Source organism: Euleptes europaea, chromosome 13, assembly GCF_029931775.1.
Source record: "Euleptes europaea isolate rEulEur1 chromosome 13, rEulEur1.hap1, whole genome shotgun sequence".
Taxonomy (NCBI): Eukaryota; Metazoa; Chordata; class Lepidosauria; order Squamata; family Sphaerodactylidae; genus Euleptes; species Euleptes europaea.
Genome location: NC_079324.1, coordinates 20,007,122 through 20,030,846, shown reverse-complemented (window position 1 = coordinate 20,030,846; position 23,725 = coordinate 20,007,122). Strand labels below are relative to the sequence as shown.

At 48.7% G+C, this 23,725-nt stretch overlaps 1 protein-coding gene across 2 annotated transcripts; it reads right to left on the bottom strand.

The window, feature by feature from the left end:
* Nucleotides 1–305: 305 nt before the first annotated feature.
* OCRL (OCRL inositol polyphosphate-5-phosphatase) lies at nt 306–22,072 on the bottom strand. 2 transcript variants are annotated; one of them, XM_056859195.1, is made up of 24 exons: nt 22,016–22,072; nt 20,670–20,740; nt 19,131–19,210; nt 18,445–18,483; nt 15,986–16,096; nt 15,813–15,905; nt 14,877–14,997; nt 14,622–14,786; nt 13,823–13,924; nt 12,367–12,481; nt 11,683–11,799; nt 11,419–11,606; nt 10,999–11,110; nt 9,903–10,012; nt 8,599–8,734; nt 8,024–8,134; nt 7,137–7,302; nt 6,747–6,982; nt 6,289–6,312; nt 4,421–4,540; nt 3,471–3,555; nt 2,122–2,249; nt 857–968; nt 306–484 (listed from the first exon to the last, which is right to left on the bottom strand). In XM_056859195.1, the coding sequence occupies exons 1-24, from the start codon at nt 22,046–22,048 to the stop codon at nt 360–362; spliced, it is 2,700 nt and encodes an 899-aa protein (XP_056715173.1). In that variant the 5' UTR covers nt 22,049–22,072; the 3' UTR covers nt 306–359. The 2 variants fall into 2 exon arrangements, with proteins under 2 accessions (XP_056715173.1, XP_056715174.1); XM_056859196.1 differs by lacking the exon at nt 6,289–6,312.
* Between the last annotated feature and the right edge of the window lie 1,653 nt (nt 22,073–23,725).

Sequence of the window (23,725 nt, the reverse complement as noted above, 5' to 3'; positions counted from 1 at the left end):
CGAGGGGAGCTGCCAGCAAACCCTTGGCTGTAAGAAGGCCTTCCTCCTGGCTCAGTGCCCAGTGAATAGACTGCCGCCTCCAAACACCCACAGACAGCCATAGATCTGCAGCCCGAGGGAACGCTGGGTGGGCAGCAACGTTCAGATCAGAGGAAAACCCGTCGAAAAAAAAGATGAAGCCCAGGGAGGGGGGGCTTGGGTACAGCAAGATGGATTCCCTCCCTGCAGGAAGACCAGGAAGTGGCCTCATCTTCGCAGGCACAGAACCAGAGAAAAGAGGCCTGACCGCTCCTTTCCTCCTCCTCCCACCCTGCTCCAAGTTGCCACCAAGCTGGCGCGGAGCCCACACTTTGGCACCTTTAGTAGTCATCCACTCCCAGCAGGAAGACAAGGAGGAAGTTAATAGCCCGCTGGCGCTCCTGCGGGGTCTGCTTCGCCAAAATGTTGGGCGGGGGCCGTAGAAGGAGGCTGGCAAAGAGTGTGGCTGCAGGAGAGCAAAAAGGAAAAAAAATCCACATGAGAACACTGGAAAAGCAGAGGGAAGAAGAAGAGTTGGTTTTTATGTGCTGACTTTCTCTACCACTTAAGGGAGAATCAAACCGGTTTACAATCACCTTCCCTTCCCCACAACAGACACCCTGCAAGGTAGGTGGGGCTGAGAGAGCTGTGAGGTCATCCAGCTGGCTTCATGTGCAGGAGTGGGAAAACAGATCCAGTTCACCAGATTAGCCTCCGCCACTCATGTGGAGGAGTGGGGAATCAAACCCAGTTCTCCAGATCAGAGTCCACCACTCCAAACCACTGCACCACGCTGGCTCTCCTGGTCTCCCCCAGGCCAGCCCAGCCAAGCGCTTACCTAGCATGTTGGCACTGACGTTGTTATCCTCGGAATATTTCAGCAGCTCCCGCAAGAATGCCATCAGGTAGCGGAACACGTTCCGGTGGGACCGGGGCAGCTGGCAGATCACCTGAAAGGCAGAAAAGGGGACAATCCGTCATGTGCGCCAATGCCTCATGTTCTGGAGCTTTCCTGACCCAGCCCACACCTGAATCTGTCTTGTAAGAATGCTTCATTCTGAAGGCACAGGGCATTGCAGCCCAGGTAGGTAGGGTTGCCAGTTCCAGGTTGGGAAATACCTGGAGATTTTAGGGGTGGGGCCTGAAGAGGGTGGGGTTTGGAAAGGGGAGTCCACCTTCCAAAGCAGCCATTTTCTCCAGGGGAACTGATCTCTGTCGCCTGGAGATCAGTTGTAATAGTGGGAGATCTCACCACCTGGAGGTCGGCAACCCTACAGGTAGGGCTCCAATTTTTTTAAAAAATGGCCTTACTCTTAAGCCTTTAAAGCAGCTGGACATGCAAAAATGTAAAGCTCCCTCCGCTTGGCAATTGTGATATGCAAGCTGCCCCTTAGTACTGCTTGTTTTTTTGGATATCTTATTAACATGTAAAGCAATGATTGCCTTGGCAACAATGATCTAGCTCTGCACCTAGGCATACATTGACCTTTATTCTAATTGATAAGTAGAGTTGCCAGCTCCGGGTTGGGAAATACCTGGAGATTTTTGGGGCGGGGCCTGAGGAAGGCAGGGTTTGGGGAGGGGAGGGACTTCAATGCCATAGAGCCCAGTTGCCAAAGCGGCCATTTTCTCCAGGGGAACTGATCTCTATCAGCTGGAGATCAGTTGTAATAGCAGGAGATCTCCAGCCACCACCTGGAGGTTATTAAGCAAAACAGCACTGATTGTGCAATTCGTTGTTATAATTACATATGAAAAATATTCCATATGTAATTATAACAACGAATTGCACAATATATTTTCATAAGTTTACTTACCTGTGTTGTTTAGCCATCAGTGCTGTTTTTGCTTAATAACAGTGTATTTTGGCACAAGATGTTGTTTTGAATACAACCACCTGGAGGTTGGCAACCCTACAGGTAGGGCTCCAATGCTGTCTTTTTTGCCACGGGCAAGTAACTCCGAGAACTTCTATTACACTCAGCAGCCTCTTCCTACAGCACCGCTCCTCTCCCCCCTTGCCCCCACCTAGCATTCAAAAGGCTTCTCCATAACATGCTGAAGAGGCCCCAACACACCCAGAGACGGTGCTCAAGGGCTTACCTGCCGGCAGAAACGGCTGTCTTGGGAGCAATCAAGGCAGCGCTGATACAGCTCATAGCAAATGACTGGTTCCGGTAGGGCCTCCAGGAAGATCAGCAGGGCCTCAGCCACAGAGTGGTTACTGCCAGCTGGCCGGGACTGGTCAAGGAGGGATGGTATTCTGCAGGCCTCCATTCCTGCCTTCCCCCACCAACCCTCTTCTCAGGCTAGCCTGTTCATCCGACTCTGGATTCCCTCTTAGGCCCCAGAAGCCTTCAGAGCAAAGTAATCTAGAAGGGACTGAAAGTGAACACATGCCCCCCCCCCCAAATCTATGTAACCATTTGGAAAGCTGGTTGTTTCTAATACTGTACCCTGAGTTTCAGAAGAAGAGTTGGTTTTTATATGCCGACTTTCTCTACCACTTAAGGAAGAATTAAACTGGCTTACAATCACCTTCCCTTCCTTTCCCCACAACAGATACCCTGTGAGGTAGGTGGGGCTGAGAGCTCTAAAAAGCTTTGACTAGCCTAAGGTCACCCAGCTGGCTTCATGAGGAGTGGGGAATCAAACCCAGTTCTCCAGATTAGAGTCCACCGCTTCACACCGCTCTTAACCACTACACCACACTGGCTCTCTATTCTATTCTCTATTCTCTTATTCTTGTTGCTGCCCCCAGATTTCTGATTAGGCTCAGAACTGAGATATAATTAGCCTTGCGATAAACTAAACAGCAGCAACCACAGCTCTGCAGCAGAGAACGTGCACTGCACACAGAAGAACCCTGTTCAGGTAAGCATCACAAAGAACCCTGTCCAGGTAAGGGATCTTGGGTGGCAGGGCAGGCATTCTGCCATAACTTGGAGACTTCCAGGACTGTCAGAGAGGACAAAGTTCTTGGCTGTATGGTCTTTCTAGAGAGAGGCTTCATGGGTTCACACACACACAGCGACTAAGCAGTCATTTGGCAAACGGTCCCCTGTATTCACTTTGGGACTTGGTGAAATCAGGGCTAATGACGTGGGTAAAGGAAGGCCCTTTCTTTCCATTATCAGACATGGCTGTAAAGAACTGGGGCTTTCAAGGTGCTTAGGATATCTATGAAGACTTTAGACCTGCAAGAAATCCTAGCGAGAATCTTTTAGTGACTGCCGCTTAAGTCAGGAATTCCTCTCCCTGGAAAACTACAAAAGCCTGAGACCTTTTCGGGATGACTCTTGCCACGTGGAGTTAATCCGATAAGCAAATGTGAGCCTTGGGGTTGCCTCACTGAGGCTAACTGTTGATATTTTTATTGTGTTTGTTTGTACTTAACCTCAATCCTTAGGGGGTGGCCAGAACTAACAGACAAATGAATTCAGGAAGGATACGGATCGTCTCGGGAATGGTCGTGTCCAGGCACTCAATGATGTCCTGCAGTTCATCTTGCATGCCTGGGGTCTGGAAGAGGTCCTCCTGCCAGAGAGAATCAGAGGTTGTACACATGCCCAAGGAAGGAGGGGGAAGGGGTTTGAAGCTGAACCCAGGGATGGACTGGGCTGAACGTGTACTTGAGCTCCGGGGATAACAGTGAGAGAGAAAAATCCATAACTATGAAAAGTTGCTGGAATGGAGATTTTGGCCCCTCCCCGTGTTCTACAAGTACCCCAAGGAAATCCCAGCAACGTCCATCCCCACAAGACATTGCCCTGATTCTCCTTTATCACATGATTTAGTGGCAGAGATGAAGAAAAAGAAGAGTTGGTTTTTATATGCAGACTTTCTCTGCCACTTAAGGAAGAATCAAACTGGCTTACAATCACCTTCCCTTCCCCTCCCCACAACAGACACCCTGGGAGGTAGGTGGGGCTGATAGAGCTGTGACTAGCCCAAGGTCACCCAGCTGGCTTCATGTGTAGGAGTGGGGAAATCAACCCGGTTCTCCAGATCAGAGTCCACCAGTCCAAACCATCGCTCTTAACCACTACACCACTCTGGCTCTCCTTCACCATACTGTCTCTCATGACTCCTTTGATCAAAGTAGCAACATGGCTGAAGTCACTTTTCGAGGGTAGACTTGGTTGTAAATATGTGGGGTTTCCAAGCCACCTTCACATATTTGCACAAGCCTCGTAAGCAGGCGTATATTGCCTCTGGAGTAACACAAGCAGCTTGCCAGAACAAGCCAATCGCTCGAAAACACAGTATGGGAAGTGTCTCTTGAGCGTGAGCATGCCCAAAGCACAGTGCCCATTCTAGACAGGCTGTGTGCCCCTATGTGTCTCCTGTCAATCCAAGCTGGAAAGGCACTCTCTAACCGAGACAGCCCCTCTCTGCGCACCTGATGGCAAGCATTCTTGAAGAGGTGGTCCACCAAGATCCAGATCTCCTTAGGAACATGCAAAGGCCGATCGCCGGAGTCATCGCTGTCCTGGGGCACCATCTCCAAAAGGGATTTCTCCTGAGGGAGAAAGACATGCACCAGTGGGGTGAGAGCACGCAAGGACGGGGGGGGGGGGGGGAACATGCTTCCCCAGTTCCTCCTGGGCTGTCAGTCTGCTGCATCCGCTGCCTGCCTTGCCCAGCAGATGTCCTGATTCATGAATCTCTCAAACATGAATTCTGGATTCACTCTCTGCCTCTACACATGCAATTTAGAAGAAGAAGAGTGGGTTTTTATATGCCGACTTTCTCTACCACTTAAGGAAACATCAAACTAACTCCCCAAAATACTATGGGGGGGGGGAGGGAGAAGAAAGCAAAACAGAAGCCACCAGATCTCACAGGCAATCTCAGCCAGAGCAACAGCAGTTTAGACCAGGCTTCACCTCCTTCCTCTCCTCCACCTCACCCCACTATCATTTGAATGGTCAGCTCCCTCAACTTGATGGCAGACCTGATGGATGGCAAGCAGAAGATCCCAGGTTGAACACCTGAACACATGAAGCTGCCTTATACTGAATCAGATCCTTGGTCCATCTAAGTCAGTATTATCTACTCAGACCGACAGCGGCTCTCCAGGGTCTCAGGCTGAGGTCTTTCACATCACCTACTTGCCTAGTCCCTTTAACTGGAGGTGCCAGGAATTGAACCTGGGACCTTCTGCATGCCAAGCAGATGCTCTACCGCTGAGCCAAGGCCCCTCCCCAAGGTTCAAGCCTTTGGCATCTTCTTGTCCAGAATCTCAGGTAGCAGATGCTGGGGAAGACCTTTCTTTGCCCAAGACCCCAGAAAGCTGCCATTCAGGGTAGACAGCTAGTTGGACCAATAGCCTGGTTCTGCATTTTTCTGTGTTCATGTTCCATATTTGGGGGGGGGGGGCAAAAGGGAAAACAAAGTTCTGCCACAGTCCACTTCCTGACACATACAGGGAAACTGATTAGGGCTGAACACACTGTGACCAGACACCACCAAAACACAGAACTTCTGTGTGATTCAGCAAGCTCTGATCACCTTGGATCATGCCAATTACATAGCTCTTTTCTCGCTACAGGCTGCATTCAGAGTGAGCGAGTAGTACTGGCAAGGCAGGAGCAATGCCATTGACAGCTTCGTATGTCATCAAGGAAATGTGACCGAGACCTTCCAGGTGGCTGCTACATCACTTGGGTGAAACATGAGTTGGGCTTCCTGGATTTTCAGGTGAACTACACAGCCTCAGCATCTGTGACATTCTTTCAAATGCTATGTCGAGAATTCCCCACTGGCCAGGAAGAAAAATGTCCCTAGGTTTCCTGGGCAACCAGAACGTGGCCACAGAGCTGCCAAAACCCTGGTATCTTGCTTGGTGTATATGAGTGGAGGAGTATCACATAGGTGGTACTGAAATGACTAGCCACAACCAAGGAAGACAGCCACAGGGGGGAGCAGAGAGAACAAGAGAGGTCTGACCCTCATTGTATTTCTGAGGGCTGGAAGAGGGGACATTAGCCAGGAAAGCCTGATGCCTGGAAGTCTGAAATGAGGAAGTGCAGCTTGTCACCTTGTGCTCCTCTGACATGCCAAAACTCCAGGTAAGAGCAAAATCCGATACACCCGCTGCATCTGGGACTATTTCTGAATGCACGTAGAAAGCATCATAGTGAAACAGAGCATGCGGTCAGCAGCTGAGCAGGCCGACTCCTGGAGCACGTATGAACTTTTAAGAGCGGCCCTCAGAACCGGACCAAAGTTCCTGAGAAACACTGGAGAGACTTGACAGAGGGTTACCTTTTCTAGGAAACTGTCTTCTCCCTGAGGCCAGAGCAAGAAAGCGAGAGCAAAAGAGGGGCAGAGAAAGAGAAGGATAAAGTGAGTTAACGGCAGAAGGAATGGAAGCAATCCAAGCAACTGGCCAAAGGATGGGAAAAGCGTGCACGCACGCACAAACACACACAAAACTGACAGACCACATGAAGGAGAAGTTGGGGTTACAAAATCCGCGATGACTCAAATTAAGAAGAACCAACAACAGGCCAGATTTGAACAGCTTGCAGAGAAGGAGGTGTGCAGCTGCAGAAGCGGATTGTGAACACCGAGCGCCCACAGCGCAGGCCGAGGCGCGGATGTGAGTCTCCTCCCCAAGATGACGGGGCAGCCGTTTTCTGAGCAGGCAGGAGGGAAGGTTAAACAGTTCAGCGAATTAAGCAGCCATGGGAATGCCAGGGAGCTCCTCCTCTACTTCTTACCAGATCGATGAGCTTGGTGACGGGGATTTGGCGGATTGGCCGCTTCATGCGGCACAACGCTTCTAAGGAGGTCCCAAAGCAGCTAGGCAGGTAACTCCCACTGATAGTGAGGAAGTAATCCTTGCCTCGGTCGAGGTGGAGGACAAGAATCTCCTCAATTTTGTCCTCTCCCGAGTTCAGAAGGGTCACGGAGTCCTTGCTGACATACACATCGAGGGAGATATCCACTGTCTCATCTGAAATAAGAGGAAAGTAGGGAAGACGCTGAGACTGTCACCGCTATCCACAAACGGCAGGGGATCAGGCAGAGACAGGGAAGGTCCGCTGTCATAGAAGAAAGATGGGAGAGCTGAAAAAGGTCCAAGGCATTGCCCCCAGCCCCAGACTCACTTGGCTCTAAGTAACCCTCGCAGGGCTCAGCACGAAGCCACGGCTTACAGTACTGCGTGTCATTCAGCTTGGGGATGAAAGAGAAGTGGCAGGTGACTTGACCGTTGTTAGTGATCTGGAACATCTCCTTCCGCAGCTGCCGAAACTTCACATTTTCAAATGAAAACTGCAGAATGGAAGTGGAAAGGAAGACATTCGGTACTGGTGAGGGAACATCTACCAGGACTTCCGTTCACCAGAGGGACACTTCACACAACCAATTCAAAGCACTGCGATGTATCACCACTGGACAGTGATCTTCTGATAAGAACGGCCATGTTGGATCAGACCAAGGTCCATCAAGTCCAGCAGTCCGTTCACACAATGGCCAACCAGGTGCCTCTAGGAAGCCCACAAACAAGACGACTGCAGCAGCATTGTCCTGCCTGTGTTCCACAGCACCTAATATATTTGGCATGCTCCTCTGATCCTGGAGAGAACAGGTATGCATCATGACTAGTATCCATTTTGACTAGTAGCCATGAATAGACCTCTCCTCCATGAACATGTCCACTCCCCTATTAAAACCTTCCAAGTTGGCAGCCATCACCACCTCCTGCGGCAGGGAGTTCCACAATTTAACTATGTGTTGTGTGAAGAAATACTTCCTTTTATCTGTTTTGAATCTCTCACCCTCCAGCTTTAGCAGATGACCCCATATTCTAGTATTATGAGGGAGAAAAGCTTCTCCCTGTCCCCTCGCTCCATACCATGCGTAATTTTATAGACTTCTTATCATGTCTCCCCTTAACCACCTTATTTCCAAGCTAAACAGCCCTCAAGAAGACTCCAGCCTTTGTGGTGCAGTTCCTCTTTAAGGGGAGGGAGATGACCTGTTCAAGCCTTACCTCCCGCCTGCTGAGCTCCAGAGATGGAAGGAATTCATTCTCCATCCTGTCCATCATCCGAACAATATCTTCAAACACCTTGCGGTACCGTCGTTCATCCACAACCTTTACCTGTAAGAAGCCGGTATCATAATTTTGGATCTCCCCTTCCCCTCAAAAAGTATGTGACAAAAACTGACATCTGGCCACTTCTCAGCACTGAAGGGGGTGACCCCTCAAAGCTTCCTGAGCAAGGCGTGGCAGCAGTTCTGAATGTAGCAATGATGGCTTATGCTCCATGCTGCAGTGCCAGAGAAGCCCTACTGCAGGAATTAGGTCAACTTTTCAAAGACAATTCAGTCAGTTTCCATGTGGTGTGAGGAGGAGAGAGATGTGCTCATGACAAGGGGTGACGGGCGTGCCGAAAACATACACAGCTAAGCCAGGACATGGCCATCATTTGTGCCAAGTGCTGCGGGGAAAGGGTGTGGCTTCTTGGAAGAGTTTGAGGCCTCTTTGGCAGAGACAGCCCAGCTTCGAGAAGCTACCAACACAACCGAGCAACTTAAGAGTGGTGGACACAAAGGGAGAGTTACCCCAATGAGGAAGAGAGAGCTGACGGGCTTGTGGTCGCTCGTTTTAAGCTCCATGTGGCTGCGGTACTGGAGCTGATTGACGCTGCCTCCTCGCCAGAGGATTCGGTCACACCAGGCCGGCACACGGCACTTCCCGCTGCAAGGAGAGAAGAGCAGATGCTGCACCTGCTGGGCCAGATGATGCAACACAGAAGGCTCCGGCTGCCTGTTCAGACCCTGCACACTACCTGTTGCCATCCTGCATTCTCTCTCGCTAGCCAGCGTGGTGTAGTGGTTAAGAGCGGTGGTTTGGAGCGGTGGACTCTGATCTGGAGAAGTGGATTTGATTCCCCACTCCTCCACGAGTGGTGGAGGCTAATCTGGTGAACTGGGTTTGTTACCCCACTCCTACACATGAAGCCAGCTGGGTGACCTTGGGCTAGTCACAGCTCTCTCCGAGCTCTCTCAGCCCCACCTACCTCACAGGGTGTCTTGGTTGTGGGGAGAGGAAGGGAAGGTGATTGTAAGCTGTTTTGATTCTTCCTTAACTGGTAGAGGAAGTCAGCATATAAAAACCAACTCTTCTGCTTCTAGCCACACATGCTGCCTTGGATTCCAAGTCATTTTCTCAGATGCTGCCCCTCAAACTCTGCAGGCTTCAGGAAACATAGCAATCCCCAACTGGCACCAGGGTTCTCTAATGGAACTCAAACCCTGTATGCTCCTTCCACTGGTTCATGCCTACAGCAAGGGATATTTTATTTGGCTCTCCAAGGAATTCCCCACCAAGGAATTCCATTCTCTTAGGTCATGAGCAACAAGCCTGGGATGACCTTATATTAGTTATCTGAGCACATTGAGTACACAACAAATCTCATCCCAGGCCCAATAGCCAGTGTAGTGTAGGTTAGAGTGCAGGACTAGCACTGGGAAAACCTGGATTTAAACTTGCACTTTGCTATGAAACTTGGACCAGTCACTCTCTCTCGGCCAAACCGACCTCATAGAATTTTTTGTGAGGGTGAAAGAGGAGGAAAGAACAACTGGGCCAACCTGAGCTCCCTGGAGGAAGGATGGGATGAGAATGTGACAAACTGGTTTCCCATTCAGCCCTGATCACTTCCTGCTGCATAAATCACAGCAACGTTTCTTGCCACAGCAGGGAGAAGCTATGAAGAGCAGCTGACAGCCACCTATGTGGCTTGGCAAACATAATTTTGGCTACTAAGGCAGCAGAAGAGCATATGTGGAGAGAAACAGCCAGTGGGATTTCCGAAGAACCTAAACAGGGATCAACTACAGCCAGTTGCCAGGAGGACGCTTACCTGGAATCCCAGCGATCCGTTTTTGAGTCGAATTTGTATGTGGGAATGAACTTAATCTCTCCCTCTGTAAAGTCGGCAAAAGCGGTCTTTTGAGTGCGCTGAATATTCAGCTAAAGCAAAAAGAAGAACATAAGAAAAGTCATGCAGGATCAGAACAAGGCCCATCAAGTCCAGCGGTCTGCTCACAGTGGCCAACCAGGTGCCTCTAGGAAGCCCACAAACAAGACAACTGCAGCAGCATTGTCCTGCCTGTGTTCCAAAGCACCTACTATAATAGGCATGTTCCTCTGATCCTGGAGAGAAACCTATCAGCATGGCAACGAACTTATCTCTGTCCTCTGACGCCAAGCGCATACATAGCAACCACAGTAGTGGACGCCACAGTAAGGGGCCAGGCTGCACTGTGGAAAACAGGATATGTGGCACCCAGCTGCAGGGACGGCACCCCACATCAGTTGCCACATAATGTGGCCTGCAGCAGAGGCCCCAAGCTGTTCCAGCCACTTTAGGGATGACAGATTAGATATCTTGGCGTGCAACATTAAACCTTGGCCCTGATAACAGCTGTGGTGGAAACATTGCATCAATATGCAATGCTGATTACAGTTGAGCACCCAGTCAGTTCTCAAAACTCCTCATTTCTCCTCACAGCTTCCTAAATGCTCTTGTTTTCAGGGCAAAATCTTGCAGGTGCTGTGAGTCGTTGCAGAAACGGAGACAGATGCCCCCTCCCCCCAAGTATGGTGATCTAATTTCTGTTGCTCCTCATCAGCTAACCAGAGAGAAAGAGGCTAAACATTTCTGGGAGGGACCGGGTCAGATACACCACCTCAGGAAGAAACAGTTAGTACTGGGAAGCACAAAGCTGCAAGCAACATACACAACTAATGCAAAAGTTCCAGTTTGCAGCAAAAGGTGCTGGAAGAGTTTGGTGAGTAATTAAAAAAAACACAACAAGATGCCACAATCACCCCTGGTGACATATTTCTTGCTAAACCAGTACTGATACTGAGATTGCCCAAGCTAGGATCTCCAAGTGCAACAAAAAGAATTAAATGTTGTGCCAGCTACACACACACACCCAAGGACGTCTCACCTGGTCGTACATCAACAGTTGCTGAAGCTCATTTTTGCTGATCAGAACTTTCACCTCGTTGGCATCAGGAAGGCAAAGCCTGTAATTCAGATCTCCCAGCCAGATGACAACGCTGTGAAGGCAAGGTAGAAAAACCCAAGATGACGCTATTGGCAAGCGTGGGGAACAGCATGGGGGTGCCGCCCATCAGATGCAGTACGAATCGGAAGTGTGTAAAACTGCATGGCCTCCAACTGGTCAGGACTAGCTTGCCTAGACCAAAGCCAGAGGCCACTACGCTGGGAACCTCTTGCCAGGAGCATGGCCACGGCTGATGATTCAGCCGTACAGCTACATACTCAAGGGGGCTAACAGGGGCAAGACTTCATTGGTTTCCTCAAACAGGGGAGGCCAGTCTCCCACCGAGCCCTCGTGACGCACTCATGTTTCATGATCGTCAGCTGCGGCTGGCTCTGGTCAGGGGGCTGGAAACTCATCCGTGCACAGATGTCCTTGTAGTCCTGATTGCGGCGCTCAAAGTCTTCTACGTGGGCGGCAAGGTGGGAGTTGACAACACAAAAGCTCGTGTTGTGGAAGACGAACCTCACGGCCACGCCTCCCTTGTTACCCTGCAAAACAAAAACCAGCGGTTGGTGGGCAAACACAAAAGAGAGAGATAAAGGAGCGCTGCTGTCAGGGACTCACCATCTTTCCCATGATGCCGGTGCCCACCGTCTCGGCCATCACATCCCGGATGTGGCTGAGCTGATCTTTTCTGGCAAAGATGAGCAACATCATGCCTACCAGCCGCACCAACTGCACCTGCAAGATACAAGAGGCATGCTAGCAGGGCTACCCCATTTGTACATAAGCCTGGCTTTGTTGCACTGCTGAAAATGATGGTGGGGGGTGGGGGAGTGGGAGGTAGGGTACCTAATTGCCTGGAGGGGAAAAAAAGACCTGTCCCATCAACGGAGGCTTAATGTGTGCAAAGGGCAACAGAAGCTTTTTCATGACACGGAGGTGAATAACATCACCTGATAGATAATGCCCCATTATTAAAGGGTAGAAGCTAAAATGACCAAACTGAGGCTATTGTACTTTGGTCACATTATGAGAAGACAACAGTCACTGGAAAAGACAATCATGCTAGGAAAAGTCGAGGAAGACCCAACCTGAAATCGATTGATTCTATAAAGAAAGCCACGGCCCTCAATTTGCAAGACCTGAGCAAGTCTGTTAACAATAGGACGTTTTGAAGGATATTGATTCATAGGATCGCATTGAGTCGGAAGCGACTTGACGGCACTTAACACCCACCCATTAAAGGGAGAGAACATTTTTTTTCTGCAGACCTGTCGTCAATCCTAAGGAGAGGAGAGGACTTACTTTTTTATATTTGGCTTTCACATGCAGCGCTCTTTCTACAGCTGTCAGCCACTCTTGCTCCTTGGTCGACTCAAAGTAGAAGAAAGCCTCTGTGCTCAGGTCCAGCTCCTGGAACCTGAAAATCCAAAGCCTTCTCAAGACACGGCACAGGTGCCTTTACACTGGGCTGACCTCCCCAGAGTCATTGAGAGCCCCGGCTATCCGCAGGGCCTTTCCAAGGAGCAACCCCTAAACCACAGGTGGGCCCATCACCTCCAGGACAGCAGAACGCTACTTCCCACCTTGGACATTTTAAGACTGAGATTTTAAGTGTTTCCTTTCCTTTGCTCAGAGCAATCAGGGTAGCTGTGAGGGTCCTATTTAACTGGAACTGGTCACCACAGTATAAACAAGGCTTTCAGAAGAGGAGCAGCTAGGAGCAAGTTATTGCACCTGTACGTTTTTACATTCAGCACTGGAGGCCTGAACAAACTTTGCGTCAGTTACTGTAAATTTTTCTGCTCTGTGACAAATTTCTTCAGACATGATAGTGGGTAGATAAACCTTGAGCAAAATCATTGACAGTAACTAGATATCCAAGCAAAGAATAACTGGTAAGTGAAAACAGTCAAATACATCACGAAACATGGATTTTAAGTATGTTTGATGGCACTCCACGGAGCGACTGGCTCTCCAGAGGATGGCAGGTTGGCGTTGCCGTGTTCAAAACGACAAAAAGATGCTGCTCCTGGCTGGAAAAACTAGCAGAATACGCAGTGAAGGCTAAGTTGACAAACATAGTGAACAAAAAACCAATGGAACAATTTCAGAAGAAATGGAATTTGTATTACGAGTATGCTGTAAAATAATGTATGAGTTGTAAGCTGTTAAAGAAAAATTATTATAAATATAAAATAATAAGCAATATATTATAGAGTAACAAGCCTCAAAGGAGGTGTATATGAATATTCTCTTCCAGTTCAATAACAATGTTTGTAGTGCTATTCATTTTTTAGATGTAATGCTGGAGGACACAGTAAATGATGTAAGGAGAATGTAATACCCACCAAGTTTAGCTTTGCAGTTAACTTGTTTGGGGGGGGGGAGTACAATTATATATATCCCTCGCTCAGTTAAGATTTACTAATATATTAAAGTTAGAAAGTACAGATTGATGCATATCTGCTCAGGGTAGTGGGCAAAGATCTTGTTTAAGGTATGAGTTTTGATTATGTATGTAGAGTGTGGTATGTATTGTTTTATGTTGCTTGGAAACATTTAAAAATAAAATAAAAAAGATGCTGCTCCTTGGCTTAAAATTCTTAGTCACTCACTCTAGGAATTCTCCTCCCTACAGTACAAAGCTAATTTATCTAGCAAGAGTCCTGACTACTGGACCTCAATAAGAATCCAGCTGCGGGCAAGGGAAAGAAAGGAGTCCACAAAATGGTCAGCCCAGCGAGCCTCCGTGCCTCACCCAATGCAGTAGATGTCTGGAGGCTCAGGGTCACATTTCAGCCAGGGTTCCAAGCCACTGTCCGGAGACTGCCCGTTCACGTTCCACGTCCCCACGAAAAACCTGCAACAGGGAGGAGGGCGCTGAGATGCTACAACGGGATGGCCAGCAAAGCAGGCCACAGATTCATAAGGACAGGACTGAAAGGAGCATAACCCACAAATGGCCCCCATGGCTCGGAAGGCAAGAGCCATACCAAGAACTATTGCTTGCTCATAGAAACCGCCAATTTTATCTGAGTATTGGTGATAATTTTATTGTAACGCTAATATTGTTTTTAATTGTTCACATGGTTGCAAGGCGCTCTGCGCCTGACCTAGTCAGGGAGAGCAGCCTAAAAAGCCAATAAAATAAATAAAAGTTAAAATAAATAAAATAGATAACTTTGAGGCCTCAATTGCTTTGCTGTGACCCAGCCAGGGCACAGGTTTCCCTTGGCCTTCCTGTAGATCATCAGTCCTGAAAGATGAAGCCCCATCTTTCACCACAGCACAGACCCAGCAAAGATGAGGGTAAATTGCAGAAAGGAGGGGAAGATGCTTTCTCATCTGCAGAGCTGGTGGTGGCTGGGGAAACACAGGAACACATGAAGTTCAATCAAAGTCTGTATTGCCTACACAGACAGGCAGCGACTCTCCAAGGTCTCAGGTAGAGGTCTTTCACGTCACCTACTTGCCCTTTAACTGGAGATGCCGGGGATTGAACCTGGGACCTTCTGCACGCCAAGCAGATGCTCTACCACTCAGCCACAGTCCCTCACCTGAAGTTCTGGATGTTGACATACTCCTTCTCCCTCTTGGCAATGATGTGCTTGATGAGCCCTTCCCTCTGCCCGGATTGCGTGTTGGGCACGAAGAGCATGCGCATGGTGTTGCTGACTTTGGGCTGGTCCTTGCTCACAACAGCCTCCTTCTCTCGGAGACACCTAAAGGGAGATGAGGACGGAACTCACGTTGCTCCTGATACTGGGGGGCGGGGGGGGGGGGGTAGAAGGCAGAACTCCAAGGAGACTTACGGCCTGCTTGGCGGCAGAGGTGGTGGCGGAGGCTCTCGGCGGGCGCTCATTTGTTGATTCTGCAAGTTTCGTTTCTTCTCCAAACTCATGGCATTGAAGTTATCCTCAAATCCCACAATCCCTGACACAAGAAAAGCCTCCTGGGTCACTTGTTTATTTAAAATAGTTACAGCCCGCCTTTCCTACCTCAATGGTTTCAAGTTAGCTTAAAGGACAAAGCAAATTTAAACAGAGCAACTGCAAATAACAGTATATGATACAATGACAATAAAGCAGCAAAGTAAACATCTCATTCTTTCTTCACATGCCCCAGCAAGTGAAACAGTTTTAATCTGCCATCTAAAAGTCAAAAGAGATTGTGCCAGATAACTCTATATGGGAAGAGTATCCCTTGTGTGTGTGTGTTTGGGGGGAAGTCTGCCACAAAGAAGACCCTATCCCTGGTTGCCTCCCACCTAACTTTACAAAGCAGGACCCCTAAAGCTGAACAAGCAGGCTCATTCATATAGGGAAGGCAACCCTTCAGGAGTAAATCAGAGGAGAAAGCTTTAGAACTCTCTGGAGAAAACTCATGCTGGGAATGGAGAAAAACAGCTATCGCAAGAAAGGCTGCAGCCTCCCTTGGCTCTGGATTCCTTCAGGTTAATACCCTCTTGGTTTAAGGAGGATTTTGGAAGTCCTCCAAACTGAGACTTTACTTTCCAAGAAAGAGGCCAGTGTCCAGAATACCGCTCAGATTACAGGAGGCCAGGGAGGGGCATGCAAGAGTACCTTTTGTGATGTCTTCTTAGCAACTGTTTTTAGAAGACTGGGGGGGGGGGTTATTTGGCCATGATCGATTAGCTTCCCACTCCATAAAATAAGAACTGAATCCCAAGGATTTGCCAAGCAGAAGTTATGCAGGATAACAGATGTAAGCAGGACGTTAGCCGGTACCTGCAGCAGGAGGCTCAGCAGGCCCTGAGAGGCCTTTCACTTGGTGCCAGGAGGCATGGTCCACAAGGTCAGGGAAAGGAGCTTTGGCCTGGGCTGTGAAAAGAAACAGCCAGGTCAGAGACTGGCCACCGACAACACCAGGGATCAAAGGTGGAACTGGTACGACTGGTTACCTTTCTGAACTCTCAGCACCTCGGATAAGAACCCCAAGCATGGTTCCTCGTCCGGGAACTCAAAAAGACGCTCTGCTGTCCAGTCGCCTTGCACCCGGATCTTGCAGCCAGCTTTAGAAAACACAAGAAAAACACATGCCAGGAAATGCGGTGCTGCACGGCTAAGCCAAAGAGCCCAAGCGGCTCAACATCCAGACTTTGCAATGAATCTCAACCGCCCAAAGCAGAAGCACCGGCTGCTGGAAAGCTTTAATTGCTTTGGTGATTGTTAAACCAAAAGCTTGTGATGAACTTTGTATCAGCACAGAAAAAAGCAGAGGGTTCGTGTTGTTGGTGTTTTTTAAAACACTGATTTAAGAAACTCCGCCCACAGAAAAAGTTACATTCATAAAGTTCTAAGAGACATCGGACTGTAATACTAGTGAACTTTGAGCTGAGAAACAGCCCACACCTGTTAGATAAACACAATCCCTTCCAACAATGATCAGGTTTGCAAGAACTTGAAATTATCTGCTCTTCTCAAACATTATATATAAAACAAACAAGGAAATAAGGTTTTATACACATTCACAGAAAGTCTCTCAAAGTGACTCAAAAAATGCCTGCTAAGTACCATTATTCCGATCCCTCCTCAATCCCACTGAAGTTCACAGTGGCTCAGTTCCATTCCCCTCCCCTTCTGAAATTAAGAATATCTCCCTCTCCTTCTCCCTCTCTTTTGGCAAATTTTAGACTGTAAACTCCTTAGAGCAGAGGCCTGTCTTCCTGTGCTCTGCAAAGAGCTATACATATAAACAGCCCTATATAAATAATTGAACAACACATTTTAAAAACGTCTTTACCAAGACACCTTACAAGAGACACCCCCCCATTTCTTTATGTTGTAAAGGACATACTGGGGCCTTTACATAGCATAAGACCCATTTTTGGGACGACTGAGAGTTCATAGGTGACTAACAGTACCATCCTAAGCAAACGTATACCCTTCGTACTCCATTGACTTAGAAGGACGTAACTCTTCTTAGGATTGCACTGTAAGCAACTGTTCCATGGGCCTTTATGGATCAAAAGGAAGACCACTTTAATGATAGAGACACATTCTGAAATAATGTACATTTCAACAACTGTGCACCCCCTGCAAAGGGCAGACTATTAAAACGAGGTGTCTAATTCCAAACAGAACTCAAGCAGTGCTGTACATACAGCAGAATTTATTTATTTGATCTCTGCTCCGTGATTCAATCCAGAAGGACCAACAAAGCAGCTCACAAAATAAATTTAAAGTGGAGGTGCTCCTTTTCCTCTGATACATCACACTGTTGTATGGAACTGGCCTTTCCTCCCTTGCAAAAATGCAAACCCCAAGGACTTCAGGCCCAGCATTTGTGGCAAATCCTGAGTAACAAGGAAAGGAAAACATCTGGGACACTGTAAAGGTAACAAGGGCCAGATTTAAAGTCAAATGAGATTCAGCCTTAGCGACCACAGAGGGGTCAGCAGAAACCAGGAAACAGTAGCTTGGGCCTGTCAGCTACTTGGCCTCAAGTTGTCGTCTTTTGCTCCAGGTTATTAGAGAATAACTTCATCCCTTAAAGGGACAGGGTAGAATTTCAAATCTTAGCAGTCCCTCAATAGGAGTACAGGGCAGCTTTGCAGCACCCCAATATCTATACCACAAATGCAAATGAAGCATACATTTTTGGTTTTACTCACTGTTTTCTCTCTGGAGCCCCACACACTTGTGTGTACTACCCATCAAGAAATAAGGAACATCACTATCCAAGCCTGACCCAGGGCCTGGCCACACATCACAAGAAATAAGCACAAACCGTTATTTGCAAGAAGTAGTGCATTCTTCTGGAGGCAGCAGTATGGATGTCAACAAACAGCACACAGACTCACTAAGGAGTAAGCAGGCACCCCTCTTTTGTGGTCACAACAAGGAGGCCATAAACTCCCTGCGGCACCAACCACAGGCTGTTGAGGACTCAAGACTAAGAAATGGGAAAGGGTTGCTTTTCTCCTTACTTCTTGATGACATGGGTGCACTCTTGCACAAACAAACATAATTTAAAGAATTTCAGAGCCTGTATCTAGCATGACAGAAATGAACAATGAACGCTTTCAGTGCCTCGGGCCTTTTCCACAGCCCCCTTCCTCAAAACAAAAATATCGTTTGTCTTATTATCCATCACCTGCTTTATTTAGAAAGGGGTGTGCTTTGAGAATGGGCACCTGTGTTTTTAAAAAGAAGTCTTAGAAGAAACCCCACGCTTCAAGGCTAAAGAGGCCAGCAGCAGGACCCTTCTGTCTTCCTTAACCTTCATAAAGCTTTCCCAGTGGCTGCCGGAGCAACAACCACCCTGAGACACCCAGGCTTGGATGAGTCAAGTGGGAAAGACGACACATCAGTGATGGGAAGAATCTATTTCTGATAGAACTAGCTGGAGGAGACTCACTATTGGTTGCTATGTCGATCAGCAGAGTTTCTTCAGCCTCTGTAAGAGAAGAGAAAAGAGGATCAGGAAAATGCTGACTGCCTACAGAGTTGAAAGGTACAAATCAGAAAACATCGCACCTGACCTAACCACAGGTAGACCCCAAGCGCTGGCACAGCCCAGCACCCAGATCTGGCTCTCTGCAACAGAGACACTGCAGCATGGCCCCTGTTTTGAGAGATACAATTTGGAGATACTTGGGCTGCAATAAGTCCCGAGGACTTGAATTATCTAGCAGAAAAAAATGTGTGAAAATACTTGGTTATCTAACCACAAGGTGCATAAGAATAAGAGTCTGTTTCTATACCCCAATTTTCTCTACCTTTTTAAGGAGACTCAAACTGGCTTAGAATTGCCTTCCCTTCCTCTCCCCACAATAGATACCTTGTGAGGTAAGTGGGGCTGAGAGTTTGTAGAGAATTGTGACTAGCCCAAGGTCACCCAGCAGGTTTCATGTGGAGGAGTGGGGAATCAAGCTACAATAAATCTGCCCAGGGGTCCTAAGTCCAGCCAGAATGCCAGTCAAGAATCCCAAGTTACTGAAGCACAGCATCTTGTGACTTCTGGGACAGACCACTGGCTTTCTCCCTCCTTGAGACTGGGAAGCAATGAATTGCCATGACGGAGGGGATGAAAAGTCCTGATACCTTGCACACATTTAAAGCGGCTGTTGATGGGAATGTTCTCTTGGACAGGTGGCTCCTTCTCTTGGGAACGGATAACCAATCTGTAACAGAAGGAAAGGCTCATATAACAATGCATTAAATAAGCAGTAGGGGAGAACAAACCTTTCCAAAAAGACAAAAATAATGATGAAATCCTGCTCCACAGATACCATAATCTGTACATAAAGTGGAAAAATATAGTCCCAGGACTGAGAATTCGTCAAGTTCACTGGCATATAGTGTTTGACAGGCAAACTTGCTGAAAGCTCCATCTCTTTACATCCATCAGTACAGAGAATCAGGCTCGAGGTGACTTCAGACTAAAGGGAAGATTATGCGCGCAGTTCTCCAGGAATCATGGAAGGGGCCATACAGGCCATCTAGTCCAACTCCCTGCTTAATGCAGGATCAGCCTAGAGCATCCCTGATAAGTGCTTGTCCAGCCTCTGCTTAAAGACTGCCAGTGAGGGGGAGTTCACCACCACCCTAGGCAGCTGATTCCATGGTCGAACAACTCTTACTGTAAAAACTTTCCCCCTAATATCCAGCCGGTACCGTTCCACAATTTAAACCCATTATTGCGAGTCCTATCCTCTGCTGCCAACAGGAACAGCTCCCTGCCCTCTTCTAAGTGACAGCCCTTCAAATACTTAAAGAGAGCAATCATGTCCCCGCTCAACCTCTTCTCCAGACTAAACATTCCCACCTTTCGTCATAGGGCTTGGTCTCCAGGACCGGGATCATCCCTGTTACTCTCCTCTGCATCTGCTCAGTTCTGTCCACATCCATTTTGAAATGGGGCCTCAAGAACTGCACACAATACTCCAGGTGCGGCCTGACCAATGCAATGTACAGTGGAATCTAGCAAATTGCTTTTGCAATATGCATTACAGCTGAAAGGCAGGTGTGAGAGTGCCAGGTTCAGATTCAGGATCTATACGGGTATTCTTGGGCAAGTTATTCATTCTGTTATCCTCACACAAATCCTGTAAGGTAGGTTGCCAAGAGAGGCTTATCCAAAATCACCAAGCAAGCATTACGCCAAACAGGATTAGAGCCAGACTCTTTTCATGCTCATATCCTACCACTGCTCAGTTTGGTTCCCAAATGATATATAATTCCCCTATAAATCAGGTAAGAAATAACAATCACCCCAGGGAAGTGGTTTTACACCAGTTCTCACCCTAGAAGCTGCCATCTACTAAAGCAACACCAACACTGTAGCCCACCTACCTTGGAGAGGTGGCTCTTCTTCTGCCAACCCTGTGAAGGGTTCTGCCAATCCTGTCCCCCCACTTTCCTGACACAGGCGTTTTGGTCAAGCTAGAGCTCCATGAATACATAGGGACCAACACAGAGCACGCAGGGAGCTGTCCAAGTCCTGTCCTGCCCTTTGCTCCCAATACACCCCCCCCAAACCAATTCTAGGGGGAAAGGCAGAGACCATGGTTGCTCCTCTTGGCCTGTAAGCATATATGGGAGGGAGGACAGAAGAATCTCCACAATCCAACCAAAACATACTCGTATTCTCCATGACGCTGGACCAAACTCAGTTCGCACCGCACTCGCTGGCCTGCAGTCACCTCCACACCCTGATGGAAGGTTAAGGAAAGAGGGGAGGAGAAAAGCCTGCACCAAGGCCCTCTCAAAGCAATTGATATGGTGCCAACCACCCAATTTCTCAGCATCACTGTCCGACCTGCACCTCCTCCACTCATCAGTGTTATGCTACTCTACAGCCTCAGAGACATTCATTCCTCTTGCTGTGGCTCTAATTTTCCTCCAAGTGTCCCTTCTCCTCCACCCTATGTCCCCCCCTCTCAAGTTTAATAACTAAACAGGTAAAAACCAAAGGAATGTAAAGGCTGACGCCTGCCTAAAACCCACAAGCTATGAGCTACTTGGAAAGGAAACCCATCCCAAAATTCCAGCTCACTGAGATACAGCTATTAAGTGGCAAAGAGATAACACTCTGCATACGGACAGAGGCTCCCTTGTCTTCAACAGACTTTGCAGCACAATCCAGGGCTGAGCACCACCATCACTCTCCAAACACTAAATAAGCATTCCAGGACCGAATGACGGCTCATGTTAAGTCCTCCCGAGGCTCCATAGCGACACGCATTGCCAACAGACTAGGAAAAACCCACAGCTTAGCCCGTTTCTAAGCAGAAATCACAAGGTGAAATGTTTCACGGCACATGGAGCTCAGCGTAATCCCTTGCAAAACGAACAACGATTCATTTTCTTCATCGGTTCGGGCAACCGCTCCCTTCCTCCAAGGAGCTCAGAGCGATACGGATCTCTCCTCCCCATTTTGTTCTCCCAGCAGGGTTGTGATAGGCCCTGATCGTCCATTAAGGCTGAGTGGGGATTTCAACCTGGTCAGCCCTTCTCCAAACTCGACCACTGAGCTACCGCGACTGAGCGGGGGAGAGGAGGCATTCTGCACACGGCCAGAGGCTCCCTCGTCTTCGACAGGGCTTCACGTCCGGGGCTAAGCGTCTCCCCACACCCTACAGACCCAGAAAGGGGAATCCAGACCCAAACCACAACACAACCCTCTCCCTGGGCGACGCAGCGCTCCGTGCCGAGTGGGTCTCCCCACTCTAACCACGACGCCACACTGACACCCCACCCCCACCCCAGGCATCCCACTCCTCCCCTCAGCCTCTCCCACAACATATCCCGCCCCACTTCCTTCCTAGAGCCCCCTCCCCCCCCCGGCGGCTCCAGAACCAGCCAATGCGAGGCCCGCTCGTGAGTCCACCCCCCCTCCCAAGTAGTTCCCCCCCCCCAAGTAGTTCCCCCCCCCTGCCCCGACCCCTTCCCTGACCCCTTCCCTTTCCCTGACAGCACAAGGATACAGAAAGGCTCCTGCTCCCAGCGGCGAGCTCCATGGCCCCGCCGGGCCCGTATTGCGGGACAAGTGGGGGCGGGGAGGCGTCGCTCCCGTCGGGGGCCCCACCGCGCGCGCGCGCTCTCCGGCGACCTTCGGGGGCGCGCACGGCGGAGGCAGGAAACGGAGGAGACGAGCGCAGGGCGGGGGACGGAGCGGAGCCACTTCCGGTCCCCCCTCCGCTGCCCCCTTCCGGCCGGAGGGCGCAGCGCAGGTTCCCCAAAGTCACGTTGAATTGCCTTTTTTAATTCACAGTGGGCAGCCCTGTCAGTCTGTCTGCAGTAGTAGAAAAGGGCGAGAGTGCAGTAGCACCTTCAAAACTAACAAAAATATTTTCTGGCAGGGTAGGAGCTTTCGTGAGCCACAGCTCACTTCTTCAGATACAGCTAGACTGTGAATCCATCTGTCTTTAATTCACAGTGGGTCGCCGTGTTAGTCTGTCTGCAGTAGTAGAAAAGGGCAAGAGTCCAGGAGCACCTTAAAGACTAAGAAAAATATTTTCTGGCAGGGTAGGAGCTTTCGTGAGCCACAGCTCACTTCTTCAGATACAGCTAGAATGTGAATCCATCTGTCTTTAAAGATGAATACAAACAGAACAGAAAAAAAACAAGGGAAAAGTAGAAGTCATGCCACAACAATTACATCAAAGGAAAAGAAAAGAAAAAGTATACATATCTGTCTTTAAAGACACATGGATTCACATTCTAGCTGTATCTGAAGAAGTGAGCTGTGGCTCACAAAAGCTCCTACCCTACCAGAAAATATTTTTCTTAGTCTTTAAGGTGCTCCTGGACTCTTGCCCTTTTCTACTACTGCAGACAGACTAACACGGCTACCCACTGTGAATTAAAGACAGATGGATTCACAGTCTAGCTGTATCTGAAGAAGTGAGCTGTGGCTCACGAAAGCTCCTACCCTGCCAGAAAATATTTTTGTTAGTCTTTAAGGTGCTCCTGGACTCTTGCCTTTTTTAATGAGCGGGCCGGGGGTTCAAATGCAGGACCCCGTTGACACAGGTGCCCCAAGAGTCAACGGCTCGAGCAGCAGTGTCAAAAACTCGTATTTTGTGGCCAAAGGAATTGGCTCCGGAGTCTCCCCGTGTGCAAGGAGCGCCGCTGCAGCATCGGACGCAGCATGCCAGTGACACTAGTAGAAAAGGGCAAGAGTCCAGTAGCACCTTAAAGACTAACAAAAATATTTTCTGGCAGGGTGTGAGCTTTCAGGAGCCACAGCTCATTTCTTCAGATACAGCTAGAATGTGAATCCATCTGTCTTTAAGTAGAGGAGAGTGAATTCAGACAAGCATTAGTATGTAAATGTTAACTGTATGTAAATGTGAATAGCAGGCGTGATGGGATTAGGTGTGGTATGCAGAAGAGTCTGTGATGTCCAGGGGAGAGATGGGTGTGGAGAAATCAGCATTGGTAATGAGCCATGAATGCACTACACTGCAGTTACACTGTATTATATTTATCGGATGACTTCCGTGTGAACAGACTGCTGGACTTGATGGGCCTCGTTCTGATCCAGCAGGGCTTTTCTTATGTTCTTAATGCAGTCCTAAGCATTTCCACTCAGGAAGTGGCAGGTAGACACACTAGCCCAAAGAAGAAACCTGAAAACAAAAGCTTTTATTAGGACCAAACCAAGGGATACAGAACAGTATGAAACCATTTGA